The 16,627-nt window shown below is 41.5% G+C and overlaps 1 protein-coding gene across 1 annotated transcript in view; it reads left to right on the top strand.

The window, feature by feature from the left end:
* UST (uronyl 2-sulfotransferase) overlaps window positions 1–16,247 on the top strand; it is a 316,217-nt gene extending 299,970 nt beyond the window's left edge. Inside the window, exon 9 of the mRNA XM_054024122.1 lies at window positions 16,101–16,247. Within this exon, the coding sequence (XP_053880097.1) occupies window positions 16,101–16,224 (124 nt within the window). The 3' untranslated portion in view covers window positions 16,225–16,247. The remainder of the gene's footprint in view (window positions 1–16,100) is intronic.
* Window positions 16,248–16,627: the final 380 nt, after the last annotated feature.

The raw sequence follows: 16,627 nt of genomic DNA, 5'->3' as shown, positions 1-16,627 counted from the left end.
CTCCAAAGTCCACATACTGAGTAAAAGTAAGCAGATGCCTTTCTCTGTGGCTTCCATCTCCAACCTGAACTTGGTGCACTTACCCTCTCTGATTTAAAAATGTCTGGAATGTGGATCCATGTGATACTCTGGAACAGACTTCTCTTCAGATTCGACAGCACCCAGCTTGGATGCTCTTTGTCAGAAGGATATGGAGGGTAGTTTTAAATTATATGGCGCCAAGAGAAAGGGAAGCGTACAGCTGTTTCAAGTCCTTGGGTGAGAAAGTTCAAAAGAATAAAAGAATTATCATCAGCTCTTTCACATGGCTGATTAGTGCAATGGAATGTCAGATTCAGCAAGGAAAGGTTGCTTATCAAGCCGCAGATTTATTAAATGTGTTCCAGATTTACAGTGCTTCATTCAAGTTTAACGGAACTGTAATACTTAATATGCCCTACAGCAATTTAATCCTCCCTTTTACAAATCATTGGAAAATTTAAAATAGAAAAATATGTCCAGGCTTAACTGTATGAAGAAGTGGAACTCTGTGTAAAAACCAAAAAGAAGGAATGCATGGTTAAAGTGGAATAGTAGCATCTTAAGATATAGCATATTCTGCTGATTTATTAATATATGTACACTCAGGAGCAGTCTCAGAAAAAAACTGACTCAGAAATAATTTATAACAATTTCCCAGCATCACAGCTAGAAATTGGTATCATGTGGCAAGCATCACATAATGCCCACAAATTCCTCATCAAGAACTATGGCCATTTTAGCTATACCCAAGGGTTTTGTGTATAATACAAAGTAGCTGTGGGTTTGCTCTTTCGAGGAATAGAACAGGTTCTAGTGTAACTCTGACAGACCCCGGTCGTCGTCGGGCAGGATCGAACGAGGGAACTCTGGCGCTTAGTGCATGAGCCTCTACTGCATGAGCTAAAAGCCAACTGGCTCTTAGCTGAGGCTGTGGGGGGGGGGGAGAGAGAGAGCATGCTCTGCTCTATCTCTTCCTCCTTCCCCCCCCACCCTCCCGACTGCCAGTAGATGGGACAGAACACCACACCCAGAATGTGTATGGGTTACACTAGCAATGGTCAATACTCCTTGGGGGGGGGGGGGGGGAGAAGTATTGCTGACAAACTTCTGACTGGCAATTGTTACTACAATAAAGAGATTTCAATTATGAACAGGTAAAACATTACAAAATTAATGTTTGGGAGATGGAGCAGAGAGAGAGACAAGCTCATGAAGTGATTACCTGCGGTACACTCACATTCCCCAAAGTAAATGCATGTGCAGTTATATAAACATACATATGTTTGTTCTAGTATCCTATATAACCGCCCAACTGGCATTCTGTGTGCTCAGGATGGGCAGTGGCTTGCCTCACTTTAAACACATGGGATGTCAGTCAGATTTTGAGAGGGTTTTGTGGGGGGAGGGGAAGGGGGACAGTTGTGTAGTAGCTATCCATACCACTACCTAATATTTTAAGAAAAATTAGAAACAACAGCTTGTTTTCAAATTTTAAAAGGTTTAACCCTCTTATGGCATTATTTCTAACTAACCAGTTAGTTACAGTAAGCAAATATACTAAGGTGAACTGTACTGCATGCTGAAGCTGAGGAGAGGAATAAAGACTGGGTCTATGACCACAATCCACAGATGTTGAGAAAGTGCGGCAGCTGGGCTGATGACTGAGTTACTGTACTGTCTGAGGATACACACCCTACTCTGAGCTGTTCAGAGGGCAGACTCAGAGAGCAGGAGCGTGACTCATGCCCACCTGGGGCCATTCTACCCAACTCTGATGATAGGTGTCATAAATGCTTGTAATAATAAATAATATAATAGCAGCAGCTAGCAAAGGCATCCTAATGTGCCCATCAATATGATATTGTGGTGCCAATAATGATAGTAAATTGCCATATCATGATTGGCCGGATAACCTGTAATATTGCAGTACAACCAATACGTTCATATTGGAACAGACTCTAACTTAGTAGACACTACCGCTTTACACTCATCATCCGCACGTCTCACGGTCCTGTACCAAAATAGGTCAGTGCCACTACCTCCATTTTACAGATGGGGAAAATGAGACAGAGAGATTAAGTGATTTGCCAAAATTCACACACAGGTAGGAACAACACTGGGATCAGAACCCAGGTCTCCTAATCTTGTGCCTTATTCATAGGACTGTTCTACAGATAGTAATTTATGCTGATTGATCTTGAGTAATTTTATTATAACAATAATTTTATTGTAGTGGAAGCATCAATGTAACACTTTCCATATTACTTTCACCCAAGTTACAGGGATGCATGATGTTTTCATACTTCCAAAGTCAAGGGGCACATGTTAAAATCTGTGAGAGTGATTGTGCCTCTGTCAGAAGTTAAAAGTAACATTACTTTGGTCTGTTAGTGGAAGGAATTTGTGCTGAAATGAGGTTTTTGAATGTTTATTGGCATTGATACGGGAAATAAAGTTTGACAGTTACTGGATAGAAAAGCAGCTAATGCTGAGTAAAGTTAGTGTCAAGTTCTCTAGCTTCTGAGACAACAATATTGTTATTCAGACAATTGTACCCTACTGAATTGTTTAGCAGAGACTGATACAATTTAATGAATTTTAGAAATAGAGGGATTAGTTCTTGATGTATTGAGAATTGAACTAAGCCAACTTAAAAGGCCACTGATGAAACAGGCAAATACTTAATGGTGTACAGAATGTGAAGAATTTACCCCAAAAAATTCCTTTCATGTGCCACATTTCAGCAAGGTGTATCCTAAGATGCTTGTCCAAGTAAGCTCTGCTGTCCATTTTCCACCAGCCATTAATGGTCCATTCATGAGGGCAGCTGCTGGGGTCCAGAATGGGAGTGGCAAGATGTACAGGGGAGAAAGCAGCACTGATTGTGTTCATTGTAGGATGGGCAACCCGCTAAAAGAGAAGGGGAAAAGTGGGGTGGAGGGTGGAACATAGAACGTATGGGAAAGATGGGAGAAAAAGCTGATTTGATCATGCTCTCCCTGAGGTGTTATCAACGAATAGGCAGAAGTGGCTGCTACTGTACATCACTGCCTGTGTCATTGTAAAGGTATAGTGAGTCTATTCCATTCTAGCATGACATAAGGAAGAAATGGCACACAGTTATTCAAGGAGTTTATCTTAATGGCTTTCTATAGAACATTAACAGTAGGTTCTAAAACTTTTGCTTCTAGTATCTTGCTAAATAGCCAATGATTTTGACCTCAGATGAAGTTGTTAAAGGTTTCCCACACAATATATCAGACAGCTACATATTGAAGAGCGAAGGCCTATTAATGTCAGTGTTTTAACTTTCTCTGAAATGAAGAAACAAAACTGAGTTCACTCTCTTACTTCACCATACAGCTTTGAAAAACTACCAACAAAAGCCACTTGGGATAACAGGGCATGGCTTCTCTAACTGGTGTCTAACAGCCATGAAGAATAATCTGGGGAAACAAGCGGAGGATAACAAACAAACAGGTTTATAGGAGTCTGAAAGGGGGAATCACATATCTCAGGTGTATTGAGGTGGATAATCTGAATACCTCGATTTTTTTGGTGTCCTTTCCAACAAATCTCTAGTAAATCAACTTATTCAACATGAGAAGCAGCTTTACTTACATGTATATATTGGATACTTTTGTATATGTATCTGGATGATGCAGCATTAACAGGCAACTAGTATCTCTGTAGTTCATGTAAAGGTTTTTTCATTCTAACAGTGTTTAAATGAGAACAAGTCACTGTACATTTTCCAGCACAGTATTTACAAGGTAAGTCTTGTTGTTTGTTGCCTAGGAAAAAAACAAGAAACGAATTAAACTGAGGTTGCGTCTCACAACTACATTTGCATTTCTGCTTAAATCATTCCTTGTTTTAGTTTGTTTGTTTTTTTAAAATGGTGGCAGGTCTCCTGCGTAAAGGTTAGATTTGATCTGAACCCACTAACTGTTGTGGAGTTATTGTATTCTTACATCTTGTAGGTGCTCCTATGAGTCTGAGGCTCGCCTGTGTTTGGGATCAGAGTGATCACAGCTGAAGCTAGTTGCTCTTCTGTTCCTATAGGGAAGAGAGTATCTGGGTCTTTCCAGAACCAAAGTACATTTTGCACATGAAGAGTTGTGTGAAATTTGAGGCACGGTGATATAGTCATTGTGACCCATGCCTGATATAGTTTTACAAATGGTCAATAGAAAGAATGGGAGGAATCTTTTTTTTAAGCTACCACCAGCCATGGGATTGCGAAGCAGGAGAGTGTTGTAATCTTCAACAATTGGGCGCATCCATTCATCCATTTAGCAGAGTGTAGCCTGGCTGGAGGCCAGGACTAAAAGTTTGGGATTTTGTTCTATGGGAAGAAGAGGTGGTGTTAACCTTGGCAAAATGTTTGTTGTTGTTGACGACATAGGGTTTTGTGTTAAGTGTTTGATAGTAGTTATTTAACAGTGATATGTAATATCTATAATGATCATTTAGAATAACAAACCGTGATATCATTAACTTCAACACCACAAGCCAGGTAGTCATCACTGAGTTGAACTGCCATCGCCAAGATTTGGATATGTTCCATGCAGTAGAGTACTTGTCTGTCTGCGGGTGAGCTCAGCGTCTTGAACTTTTCTCTAACTATTTTAAGCAGGCAGTGGTGTGTCTGTGAAGAATAAGGTGGGGGAGAGGCTTTTAAGTTGCTAAAATCTTTACAAAAGGAGTTTATCTTAATGGCTTTCTATAGAATCCATTTAAATCCTGTTTGAGAGAAAGATAGCTAAATTTGCAGTGGCCTGAAAGTCCGTTTCTACACATGGCGTGTGAAATTTCTTGGCAAAGTAAGGCTCTTGGGTATAATATCTTGGGATAACTATTGTCTATATTGAGTCAGCAACATTCATAAAAATGTTCAAAATATATTTGATGGGGATGTCAAATGTTGGTGGCTTCAGTCTTAAAATCAAATGTGATTTCTTTCTTGTCCTTTTCTCATTTGAAACCAATTCTAAGGAAAAGATGATTTCCTCTGGATTTGTAAGGAAACAGAAAGACCTCCAACATACACAAGACCCTAAGAAAAGACACTTCTTTTGCTGAGAGATAGCGACTGAGTGTATGCACCTCCCATCTCTCTGCTCTACTCCCTCAACCCCACACTTCCCAACCAGCAGTAGTCCGCCTCACTTCTGGATCCTCCGGCTCTTTCCCTACTACTTTTACCATAAACAGAAGGTAAAATCATGACCCCGTTAAAATTAATGGAAAACTCCCATTGACTTCAGTGAGGCCAGGATTTCACCCAGAGGGAAGGAAGACTCGGTGACATTACTTACACAGAGCCACACAGTGAGCCAGGGGTAGAGCAGAAGATAAGAATTCAGGCTTTCTGACCCCATGTGCCCTATTCTAAGCACTACTCACCACATCTTCTCCCAGAGCAAATGACAAAGGTTTGGCAGATTCACAAGCATGAATGTGACAAATAAGGAGGAGGGCTTATATTACTATAAGCAGCTTATATTACTATGCAGGCATGTGAGAGGTAGCTACAGAGGTCTAAAGGTCATACTTAATTTTAATATGCCATACACCATGCCTCTCAGGTTTCAGGATAAGAACATAAGAATGGCCATGCTAGGACTAGTTGTTGGCCTGCTCCCTGACTGACTGCGCTGCTAGGCAACGAGTGAGCTCAGCTGCACTGCCTTGGACCTGACAGAGTGGCCATAGCCGCTAACTGGTTGCTTGTTTAGCAGCCCAGTTATAAGCCTGGCCCTCAGAGTAGATCAATGGCTGCTCACCATGTATCAGACCTGCAGCTGCGCCTGGCCTTGTTCCAGTTCCTGCTCCAGCCCCTGCTTCTCTCTGGCTTGGATCCTTGGCTTTGCCTCTGGTTTGTGACTCCGATTGATCCTCCAATTCTGGCATTTGGCTTCTGTCTCTCCAGTATCAATCCCTGGCTCCAACTCTGGCTTATGACTCTTGTTTACCCGCTGGCTTTGGCATTAGGCTTCTGTCCCTCCTGCACTGATCCTTGGCTCATTTTCTGGACTCTGCCCATTCTGGACTCAGCTCTAACTGGTAGGCTGAACTCTCATTTCTTCCACTCTAAACCTGACTGCCCATAACCCCTTTGGCTGCAGTCTGTGTGTCTGATAAGTCGGTTCTTTATTAGCGTTTCAATTTATTTGTCTGATACTGAAGTTAGGCTTACTGGCCTGTAATTGCAAAGATTGCATGTGGTGCCTTTTTAAAAAATTGGCCTTACATTAGCTATCCTCCAGTCATCTGGTACAGAGGCTAATTTAAGTGGTAGGTTACATACCACACTTAGTAGCTCTGCAATTTCATATATGAGTTCCTTCAGAACTCTTGGGTGAATATCGTGTGGTCCTGGTGACTCATTACTTTTTAATTTATCGATCTGTTCCAAAACCACCTCTACTGACACCTCAGTCTGGGACAGTTCCTCAGATTGGCTCAGGAGTGGGAAATCCCTCTCATCCTTTGCAGTGAAGACCAATGCAAAGGATTCATTTGGCTTCTCCACAATGACCTTGTTGTCTCTGAGTGCTTCTTTAGTACCTTGATCATCTAGGGGCCGCATAGATTGTTTAGCAGGCTTCCTTTAAAGAAATGTTGCTGTTAATTTTTGTGTCTTTTACTTGTTGCTCTTCAAAAAAAATTTGGCCTGCCTTATACTTTTACACTTGACATGCCAGAGTTTGTGCTCCTTTTTATTTTCCTCAGTAAGATTTGACTTCCAATTTTTAAAGTATTTCTTTTTGCCTCTAGCCATCTTTTTTATTCTGTTTATCCATGGGTGCATTTTTTGTTGTTGTTGTCGTATTGTTTTTGTTTGTTTGGGGTGTACATTTAGTTTGAGTCTCTGCTATTGTGTTTTAAAATAATTTCCATGCAGCCTGCAGGCTTCATTGTTGTGACTGTTCCTGTTAATTTCCATTCAACTAGCTTCCTCATTTTTGTGTAGTTCCCCTTTTTGAAGTTAAATGCTACTGTGGGGGGTTTCTTTGGTATTTCCCCCTACAAGGATGATAAATGTAATTATTTTATGGTTGCTATTACCTAGCAGTTCAGCTATATTCACCTCTTGGACCAGATCCTGTGCACCACTTAGGACAATATCAAGAATTGCTTCTTCCCTTATGGTTTCCAGGACTAGCTGCTCCAAGAAGCAGTCTTTAATGGTGTCTAGAAATGTTATCTCTACATCCTGTCCTAATGTGACACTTACCCAGTCAACATGGGGATAGTTGAAATCCCCCATTATTATTGGGTTTTCTGTTTTTTGTAGCCTCTCTAATCTCCCTAAGCATTTCATAGTCACCATCACCATGCTGGTCAGGTGGTGGGTAGTATATTCCTACTGCTATACTCCTATTGTTCAAACATGGAATTTCTATCCCTTGAGATGCTGTGGTACAGTTTGATTCATTTAAGATTTTTACTATATTTGACTCTTTCACATATGGTATCACTCACCCACTAGCGCAACTATTCTGTCATTCCTATGTATTTTGTATCTTGGTATTACCATGGCCCACAGATTATCATCATTCCACCAAATTTCTGTGATGCCTATTATATCAATTTCCTCATTTAATTCCAGGCACTCAAGTTGACTCACCTTAGTATTTAGTCTTATAGTCTTTGTATATAAGCACTTACAAAATTTATCAGTATTTAGTTGTCTGCCTTCATGTGATGTCATTGAATGGGACTCTTTTTCGTTTGACTGCTTCTCTTCAGTTTCTATCTGTACTCTAACAACATCTATCCTCTCCTCTTTACTAGGATATAGAGAATCCTGTTTAATAAATCCTCTCCCAAGGTATGTCTCTGTTCAAGCTGTGTGCTCCTCCACACCTGTTGGCTTTTCCCCATCCCTTAGTTTAAAAACTTCTCTACAACCTTTTACATGGCAACAATCTGGTTCCGTTTCAGTTTAGGTAGAGCCCATCCTTCCTGTGTAGGAGCCCCTCTTTCCCAAAAGATTTCCCAGTTCCTAATAAACCTAAATTCCTTCTCCTAACACCCTCGCCTCATCCACGCATTGAGGCCCTGAATTCTGCTGGTCTAACTGTCCCTGCATGTGGAACTGGAAGCATTTCAGAGGATACAACCATGGAGTTCTGCTTATTCTTACAAACAAAAGAATTGGGTTTGGAGCACTCCTTTTGTCTTTGAGAAGAATGACACCCCAAAGGAGCCTGGCCTGTCTGCCAGGGGACAAGGCCAGCACTCAGCAGCTGCCTTTGTGTGTGCTGTCTGCAGCACAGAACAGCCAAACATATGTGCTGCTCCTTTACAAAGGAGAAGAAACGTGCTCTGTCTTGTGGTGCAACTGTTCTTACCAGCCATCTTTCCCTGTACCAGCAGGAGGGCTTTGTTAGGTAACTATTGACTGATACTACTCCACTCCACCACATGCCCTCCCAGAGCAGCTCCTACTAGTAAGGGTAGGACTTAACCTTAAGCATTTTAAGATTTTTATTTCTGTTCATATATCTTCTCTCTCTGGGCTTTCCAATTTCTTTCCTCTCTTCTCTCTCTCAGCATATGCAGCTTGTAAGCAAGAGAAACAAGAAGAAAGTTCAGGCTCTTTCCAGATTGTCTCATCTGGGAAATTCTGAATAGGCGGTGATCCTAAATTGCGCCTCAGTTAAGGCCAGCCTTAGCCCTCATGAAGCCCCAGTGAAAGTAAATTCCAGGGGACTGGCCCACATGGGGTAAGAGATGGGAGGGGTTTTAAGATTTTGACAGGAATTTGCACTAACAAAAAGAAAGCTTTAGGATTACATTTCAAAGAAAATATTGCCAGTCCAGACACATCCTCCGTTCGCTATCACAGTGGAAGTAAGAGACCAGTGGGGCTCGGGGGAAAAGGTTCCTCCCATACACAGCAGAAGAATGCTAAGTCTGCTGTGTCTGAAAAATATTGTCAAATAATTAATAATTTGACCATGTACTGTAAGCATTCTAAAGTCTGGCACCACTTACCATAAAATAAACACTCCCCAAAATGGGATGTGCTATAAAAATGAGAGAAGGGAGCATGTGATACAAACTTCTCTGAAAAAATACCCTCCCTCCTTATATTTTTATGGGTAAGAGGTCTGAGAATCTACAACTGGAATAGGGCTTTAAGTAGCACTCAAATGTCAAACACTGACATTCATCCACTTGTGCTTCTAAGGTCATCATGGAATTGGAAGGCAAAAGCCAAATTCCCATGATCAGCTAAGTAAAGCCATGGAGCATATGGTATCCTTGAATAAAATCACCATTTCTTTCAATCCTTTTTTTAAGTGCAGCCCACTCACGCATTTCACATACCTGTTGAGCAATCACCCTGGGATGAGGTTAGACAGTTTGTAGCATAGCTGCTAGTTTGCAGACCAAGCTCTATGATTAGAGAAACTTGAGACATAAAACAGGACTCTGTCCTGAGGCATGAAAGATAGATGAAGAGGGTAACTCAAGACCTTAAACAATCTACCTTCTGTTACAATACAAATAGTTTTCTGAGGGTATTACTGGGAGGTCTTAGCATGACCAAGTGGATGAACTCTCAGTACTGTGTGTTCAAACGCAGCCTCAGGACATCTTAAAGAATGTTCTGAGTTTTTAATTAATGCAGTAGAAACTTTCAGCTATCAGGCAAAATATTTGGTGTAGATGCAGATTACCATTAATGGCTCAAGAGTGAGCAGTAAAATGTTCTGATATATACTCCACAACTTTATTACACACCATTGATTTCAAAGGGAAATTCTAGATATGGAGATACATGGCAGGATATGCTCTGATGGACTCCAGTGTTTAAAATATATGTTGTTGCTAGCTATTTGGGGGCAGGAGGATAAGCATAGGGCAAGGTTTTTGGGGGGTTGTTTGTAGTCAAATATAATTAAACTTTACCTCAAACTAGCATTTTAAAGTGAAAACTGATATTGAATCTGTATGTGTGTGTGTGTGTGTCCATATTGTTTAGAAATTCTCTAGTGGAGATTTTCTGTACCTGCGAGTTTGTAACAGACTCATGCTTGAGGCTCTGGTAGCAGGAGGAGATTTGGAAAGGGAAGGAAAAGATCTAGTTGAAAGGTTTCATTCTGCAAGCTGCTGCGTATTTCCTGAGAGTTTCTATTGACTTTAATGGGAATTGAAGATGTTCAGAAATGGGTCCCTAAGTGTCTGCAACTTTTCTTTGATAGAAGTTGATTTCTGGGAATATTCCAATCAATTACACAGTATCCAAAAAAAAGAGATTAACTAGTTAGTAGCTCAATCAAGACATGGATTTTCCTGGACCTGCTCCTTTCCTTGCCCCAGGACATTTTTTAAACTGAACCCATAAAGCATTTAGCCTTATGAACATTAAGTGACACAGCAGTGATACTGTAGAACTATGTGTATGGAGTTCCAGCACTTATACAAAATATATATATTTATATAGAAAATAAAAATAATCCAGACAAGAGGGCAAAACTGACGCCACAGCACAGGTTTGATTGACATTTCCCCTAAGCAGCTACAGTACTTGTTTGAAGTTCCCTAGGACCATTCTATCCTTCAGCTGAAAGAACTTAGGGGCTGAGTCTCATTCTGACCTGTATGACACCGACAGAGCTCCATTGAATTCCATGGGATTATTCCTGATTTACACTGGTGTAAGTGAAAGCAGAATCAGGGCCATATTTTCTAATTCTAAACCTGGACAAGAAGCAAATGGCAGCAGATAAACTAAAATACATCATTTAAATCAAAGTCCACCATATGGATCAGCTAGGTCCCTGGTTCTTCCTTGAGGAATTTGGGCTCTTGCATGGGTCCTGGGAGTGAAAAGCAAACTGAAAACAGACCCAGCTGTCTCCCATTGGCAACAGCAGATTCAGATAACAATATTAAATGTGCTTTTCCCTCCACAAGAGCTGTTGCTGAACTTTTGTCTTGGTGTAACAGAAACAGTAGATCACTTCAAATGAGGTGTACTTGAACCGGTGGCCAAATGAATAACTTTTACAAGTGGCAGATGGCCGCAGGTTGTTCCAAGGCATTGATTTCAGCGGTGGTGCTGGCAAACATTACCACCCATACACCATGCTTAGAGTCCAGAGGGGTATCCTGTGTTATTTAACTTGAATAGTGGGCTCCCTAGGCAGAACACGTTCTTTAGCTTAGCTCCCTCTTGCCTGTCAACCCGTTTTGACTGTGTGCCAAACCTTTCTGATCTTATCTGCAGCTATCTGCCTTCTTTGGAAAGGTTTGGAGATCTGCTATTCCTTAACATGAAAGGGAATGCATTAATCTGATTGGCACCCTGGATAACATTTACTATTTGCTGATTTCACACTGAGCCAGGCTACTTTAAAAAAAAATGCTGTAAGAAATTTCAAGCATGTGTACAAAAAGGGTTCCCTTTGGCAGCTCTTAGCATGTGAACTCTGTGACCCAGGCTGCTGATGTGAAGTTCTAAAAGAGCAATAAATTAGAACCAGCCCAGGATTATTGGGACAGGGTCCTGCTACTCCTCTGAACATTTCCATTCCAAGTCATTGATGATGTAGTTTCACTGTGTAGCCATTCAGAAAACATGGGGCCAAATTCTTGACTGGCACAATGGAGTTACACCAGCAGAGAGTTTGGCTTATAGTGCAGAGATGCCAGTTCCATTGAGTCTCCTGGTCTGTAAATTAGCATTGATTCTACACAAGGATTGATCAGGTGACATGGGAGGAGGGCCCATTATTAGTACAAATGGGTTTATTTAGTAGCACTGACAGCGTGCTTCGGGGTGTGCAAATCCCAAATAAAGACATGTGGCCAAATTCACAGGTGAGTTTAAGGCTACCTCTGTGCTGTGAGCTAGGGCTGTGACTCCCAACTCGCATCCGTGCTAGCTCTCATCAAGGTAGCATGCTAAAAATAGTGCAGCTAGGGTAGCATGAGCAGTGGCGAGTGACACTAAGCTAGCCATGCCAAGTACATACCCACTGCACTGCTAGCCCATGCAGCCACTGCCCCTCCTACCCACTGTTTTTAGCATGCTAGCTCAATAAGAGTATGTCTGTGTAAGCTGGGAATCCCAGCGTAGCCATATTCGGAGAAATTCAGTGGGAGGCTAAATTCATGTAACTTACACTTTCTTCCAGTCCCAGTCCCCACCCCTCCACAGGCATTCGGTGTGTTAAACAGACTCCATTGGGTCCAGCCTGCACTGGGGAAATTTTCTAAAAAATTCCCCTAGTTGCTGACAAACATCTACATGTTTTCCCAACATAGACAACGTGGCCTAAAAGCCTTTTAAGATATGTCTACACTGCAATTAAACACCCATGGCTGGCCTGGGCCAATTCACTCAGGCTACGGGGCTGTTTAGCTGTGGTGTCGACTTTGGGGCTCTAGGACCCTGCGAGATGGGAGAGTTCTAGAACTCGGGCTACAGCCCAAGCCCAGAAGTCTACACTGCAATTAAACATCCTCTTAGCCCCAGTCCTGTGAGCTTGAGTCAGCTGGCACCGACCAGCCATGGGTGTTTAATTGTACCCTCAGATGCTGTCTACACTACAGTGGACACAGTGCTAGCAACATCCCTGCTTAAGACCCTGATCCTTCAGAGATCTGCCTGTGCAGGCCTTTCTGCCCTTGCAAGGTCCCCTTGACTTCCAATTGGATGTTACGTGGGAGGATCACTGAGCAGGATTAAAATCGATAGCAGCGTGTTTGCCCTGTTTGTCACAGTGTGGACAGCGCTTGTCTATCTAAGGTATATGAAGATTGCTCACAGCATCTCTGTGACATGGATCAGTGCTATTATCCCCATTTGACAGAGGGAGGACTGAGGCACTGCTAGACTAGGACTAGATTCACAAAGAAAATTAGGCACCTAGAAAATCACTGGGATTCATAGAGCCTGAGTTAGGCATCTAGACTCCCTATACAGCAAATGGGGGACGAGAGCTGCCTTGGAATCGGTCTGTCAAAAGCCAGCATGCTAGAAGGTAGGCAGTGGGAGATACCAAGAAGAGGGGTGAGTGCTAAACCCTGCTCCTCTCCCAAGGATAGACACCCAACTCTAGGCTGCAGGAGAGGCGCCTTCCTCTATTTGAGTGTCTCAGCTGCAAACCTTCTCTTGGCATTAGGGTGGATCCACTCCCAATAATAGATAAAGAGGTGTCAATTCCAGGAGAGGCAACGCTGCTTTTGTAATGAGCCAGCCACTCCCAGTCCTTATTCAAGCCCAAATTATGGTGTTAAATTTGCAAATGAATTTTAGTTGTGCAGTTTCTCTTTGAAGTCTGTTTCTGAAGTTTTTTTATTCAAGTATAGCTACTTTTAAATCTGTTATAGAATGTCCAGGGAGATTGAAGTGTTCTCCTACTGGCTTTTGTATGTTACCATTCCTGATGTCCGATTTGTGTCCATTTATTCTTTTACATAGGGAAAAGTAAACTCCCTTCTCTCTCAGAACAATGGGCACCTTTCCAGCCAGGACAATGATAGATTCTCATTCTCATGCTCCTTCCCCTGCCCATCTCAATCAAGGGAATTCACTTAAAAAAAAAATGTCCTCAACTGTGTGGAAGTCTGAGCGCCCTAGTGGGTTGGCAAATTCACATTAATTCCCATTGTTTTGGGTGCAATTCACATTACTTTCCTTTGTTCTGTGTTGGTGTGGGGGAGGGAGGCAGTTGTTTGGGACCAGGGGGTTGTAATCGTTCTTCTTCTTGTCTAAGACAGAAGGTTCTGCAATGCTGCCCTTGCTTCTGTTTTCATTAGAAACATTTTCATCAGTGAAAAGAGCTTTTCCTGATGCTGAAAGTCAAAGGTGAACACAAGTCACAAAAATTTGTCTCTGGATTTCAAACCCTTATAGAAGGTTTACATCCAAGACTTTGGACTCTGAAGCTCCCCTAATTCAGGAATGTTCAGATGCAGAGTTCTGGTTTGGATCTGTCTCTCTACTGATAACAGAAGTGTGACATCTGTTAAGGTGAAAGACTGCTTTCTTCTCCTAACGAAGACCTGCCTTTTCATAGCAGTAACTCAGAACAATGAGAAGGTAACAACGACACAGTTCTCACTCCTTGTAAAGCTAGAAGAACCATTATTTTTCACCTGTTTCAGTCCAGGTGGATGTTTCTATAGATAGATTCTTACTGTTCAGAAGTTGGAGAAAGAGCTATGTGTAGCCTTGAGAATTGCAGGTACATTTCGAATAAAACATGTGAAATTTGTTCCCCATTTCCTTTACCTGTCCGAACCTGAGTTCAGAGTTCATTGTTTGTCTCTCTCTATATTTGTCCATTACAAGGGATGTTGTCAATGCAATGAGCTCTAGAAATTGATTTACCTTAAAGATGACATTGTGAAATAGGGTTTGTATTATTGTAGCTCCATGGGATAAAATACATGTATAAGATTAGAACGCAGTGATGGGAAAGGGTTGGGTGGAGGCAAAATTAAATGTGCTGCTGCCCCTAATATGTGGTTTTAATTAAAAAAGAAAATAACACCATTTAGGAACACCATTTAAAGGAGGTCTAGGTCCAAATTTTGTGACTTGTGCCCACCTTTAATTTTCAGCATTATGAAAAGCTCTTTTCTCCTGGCATTGTGGGAAGATCCACCACTTCATCAGAGCCTCCAATTTCCCCTTCAGCTAAGATGAGCAGTCTTTGAATCCCATTGAAATCAATCCTGGATCATCTGCAGTTGATCTATTGTGTTGAAAAATGTGAGAGGTTTCTTCCTCCCAGAAATATGCATTCTTTCCTAACCAACCTTGCACTGCTCTTCCCCCTTGGAATTAATGGTTGAAATGTTTCGTGCTTTCTCGATAGGATTAACCTGGACAACTCTAACCACAGATCCCTGAATAACACTATGAACCAGCAGATACTTGTCATCTGCCTAAAGCTATTATCTCAGAATCTGAAAATAATATCACAAGTCTAATAGGTTTTCTTGGACATGTCTTCAAGGTTAAGTAAAAAAAATTTCTTCCTGGTATTGTCAAAGTTCTCTCTCTTTTTATGGGACAGGATTAGATCTCTACTCTTTTCCAGTGGGAATCAATGGGCCTGATTCATGATTTCCTTGCCCCTTGTCAACATTTACACCTCCGCTAAGCAAGTTCAACAAGTTACCAAATCAGAATGGTAGCATTTGACATTAAGTAGAGCTGTAAATGAGAAAGTTTGACATGTCCAAACTGTCTTCATTCCATACAACCTGCCTCAGAAAAATCCTCCATATCCTTTGGCCCAGAAGAATCTCAAACCAAGATCTATTGACATAGTGCAAGCAAGAGGATCTGAGCACCATCATTGCCAGCAGGCGTTGAAGATGGATTGGCCATGTGCTTTGGGTGGAAACTGATTCCATCACCAGAGTAACAATAAGATGGACACCTGAAGGCAAGCAAAAACGAGGCTGCCTGAAAACAACATGGCGAAGAGCTGTGGAAGCCAACCTGAAAAATCTGGGGCACAGCTAGGGAACCATTGAAAGACTTGCTAGAAACAGACAGGAGTGGAGGAGCTTCGTCGCTGCCCTAAATGCCAGAGGCGTAATGGGGACATGATGATGACAGGTATAAATGGTGACTTTTAACAGAGGGTGATTAACTGTTGGAACAAACTACCAAGGGAAATATTGTAGTGGATTCTCCATTTCTCAATGTCTTCAAATCAAGACAGGTTGCCTTTCCAGAAGGTATGCTATAGTAAAACACAAGTTACTGGGCTCAGTGCAGGGGTAACTGGTTAAAATGTTTGGCCTGTATTATATAAGAGGTCAGACTAGATGATCTAATAATGACCTTAAAAATCTCTGGCCTTAAAAATCTATGATGATGTACAGGAAGATGCAGTCCCTGACCCAAAGAATTTACAATCTAATTTAAAACAAGCAACATACAAAGAGTTGGGGGAGAGGGACGTAATCAAATAAATACAATTTTATTCTACACATATACATTTGGATATTTGTTATTGTTACAGATAAGGGTCAATTAATCTTATCTTCCCTCAACCCACCTTTTATTAATTGGCTGCTTTTTTTTATAGGTATTACAACAGAGGTGAACCTGAAGAGGGATTTGAAGGCACAAAAATCGTAATGACTTCAAGTGATAAAAAAGGAGTAGGAGCAAATAATGTGACAGATATAAACCTCAGTTTAAGTCTTTAATGGTTTAAAAAATGCAAGGAATAAGTATGCCCAGAAAATATACTATCAGCATTGTCCCTAAACAGATTATTTTGCTAATAAAACTGTGTTTTGATTTTCTAATAAAAGTGCAGAAATATATACTGTTCACTCTCTTCTTCACATTGTGCAGTGCCTTTCTTTCTGATTGTTAGGTTGAGGTTAATATTAGCTGGTTACAGGCAGGGTGGAGATGTGTCAACATGGGAAACGACTAGCCCCATCCTGTTTGCTAAGAGAATTCGGGTAAGTTCTCTGGGAGTTGGCTGCCTCCAGGCACTGGAGAGTGCAGGTCCAGTATCTGTATGTTTCTCCATAACATCTGCATGCTTTTTCTTTCAGTGCCTATCTCTGCAGGTGATCATTTATACTCAGTTTGAGGGGG

The sequence above is a fragment of the Malaclemys terrapin genome, chromosome 3 (assembly GCF_027887155.1).
Source record: "Malaclemys terrapin pileata isolate rMalTer1 chromosome 3, rMalTer1.hap1, whole genome shotgun sequence".
NCBI classification, from domain to species: Eukaryota; Metazoa; Chordata; order Testudines; family Emydidae; genus Malaclemys; species Malaclemys terrapin.
This window is presented reverse-complemented; position numbering and strand designations above follow the sequence as displayed.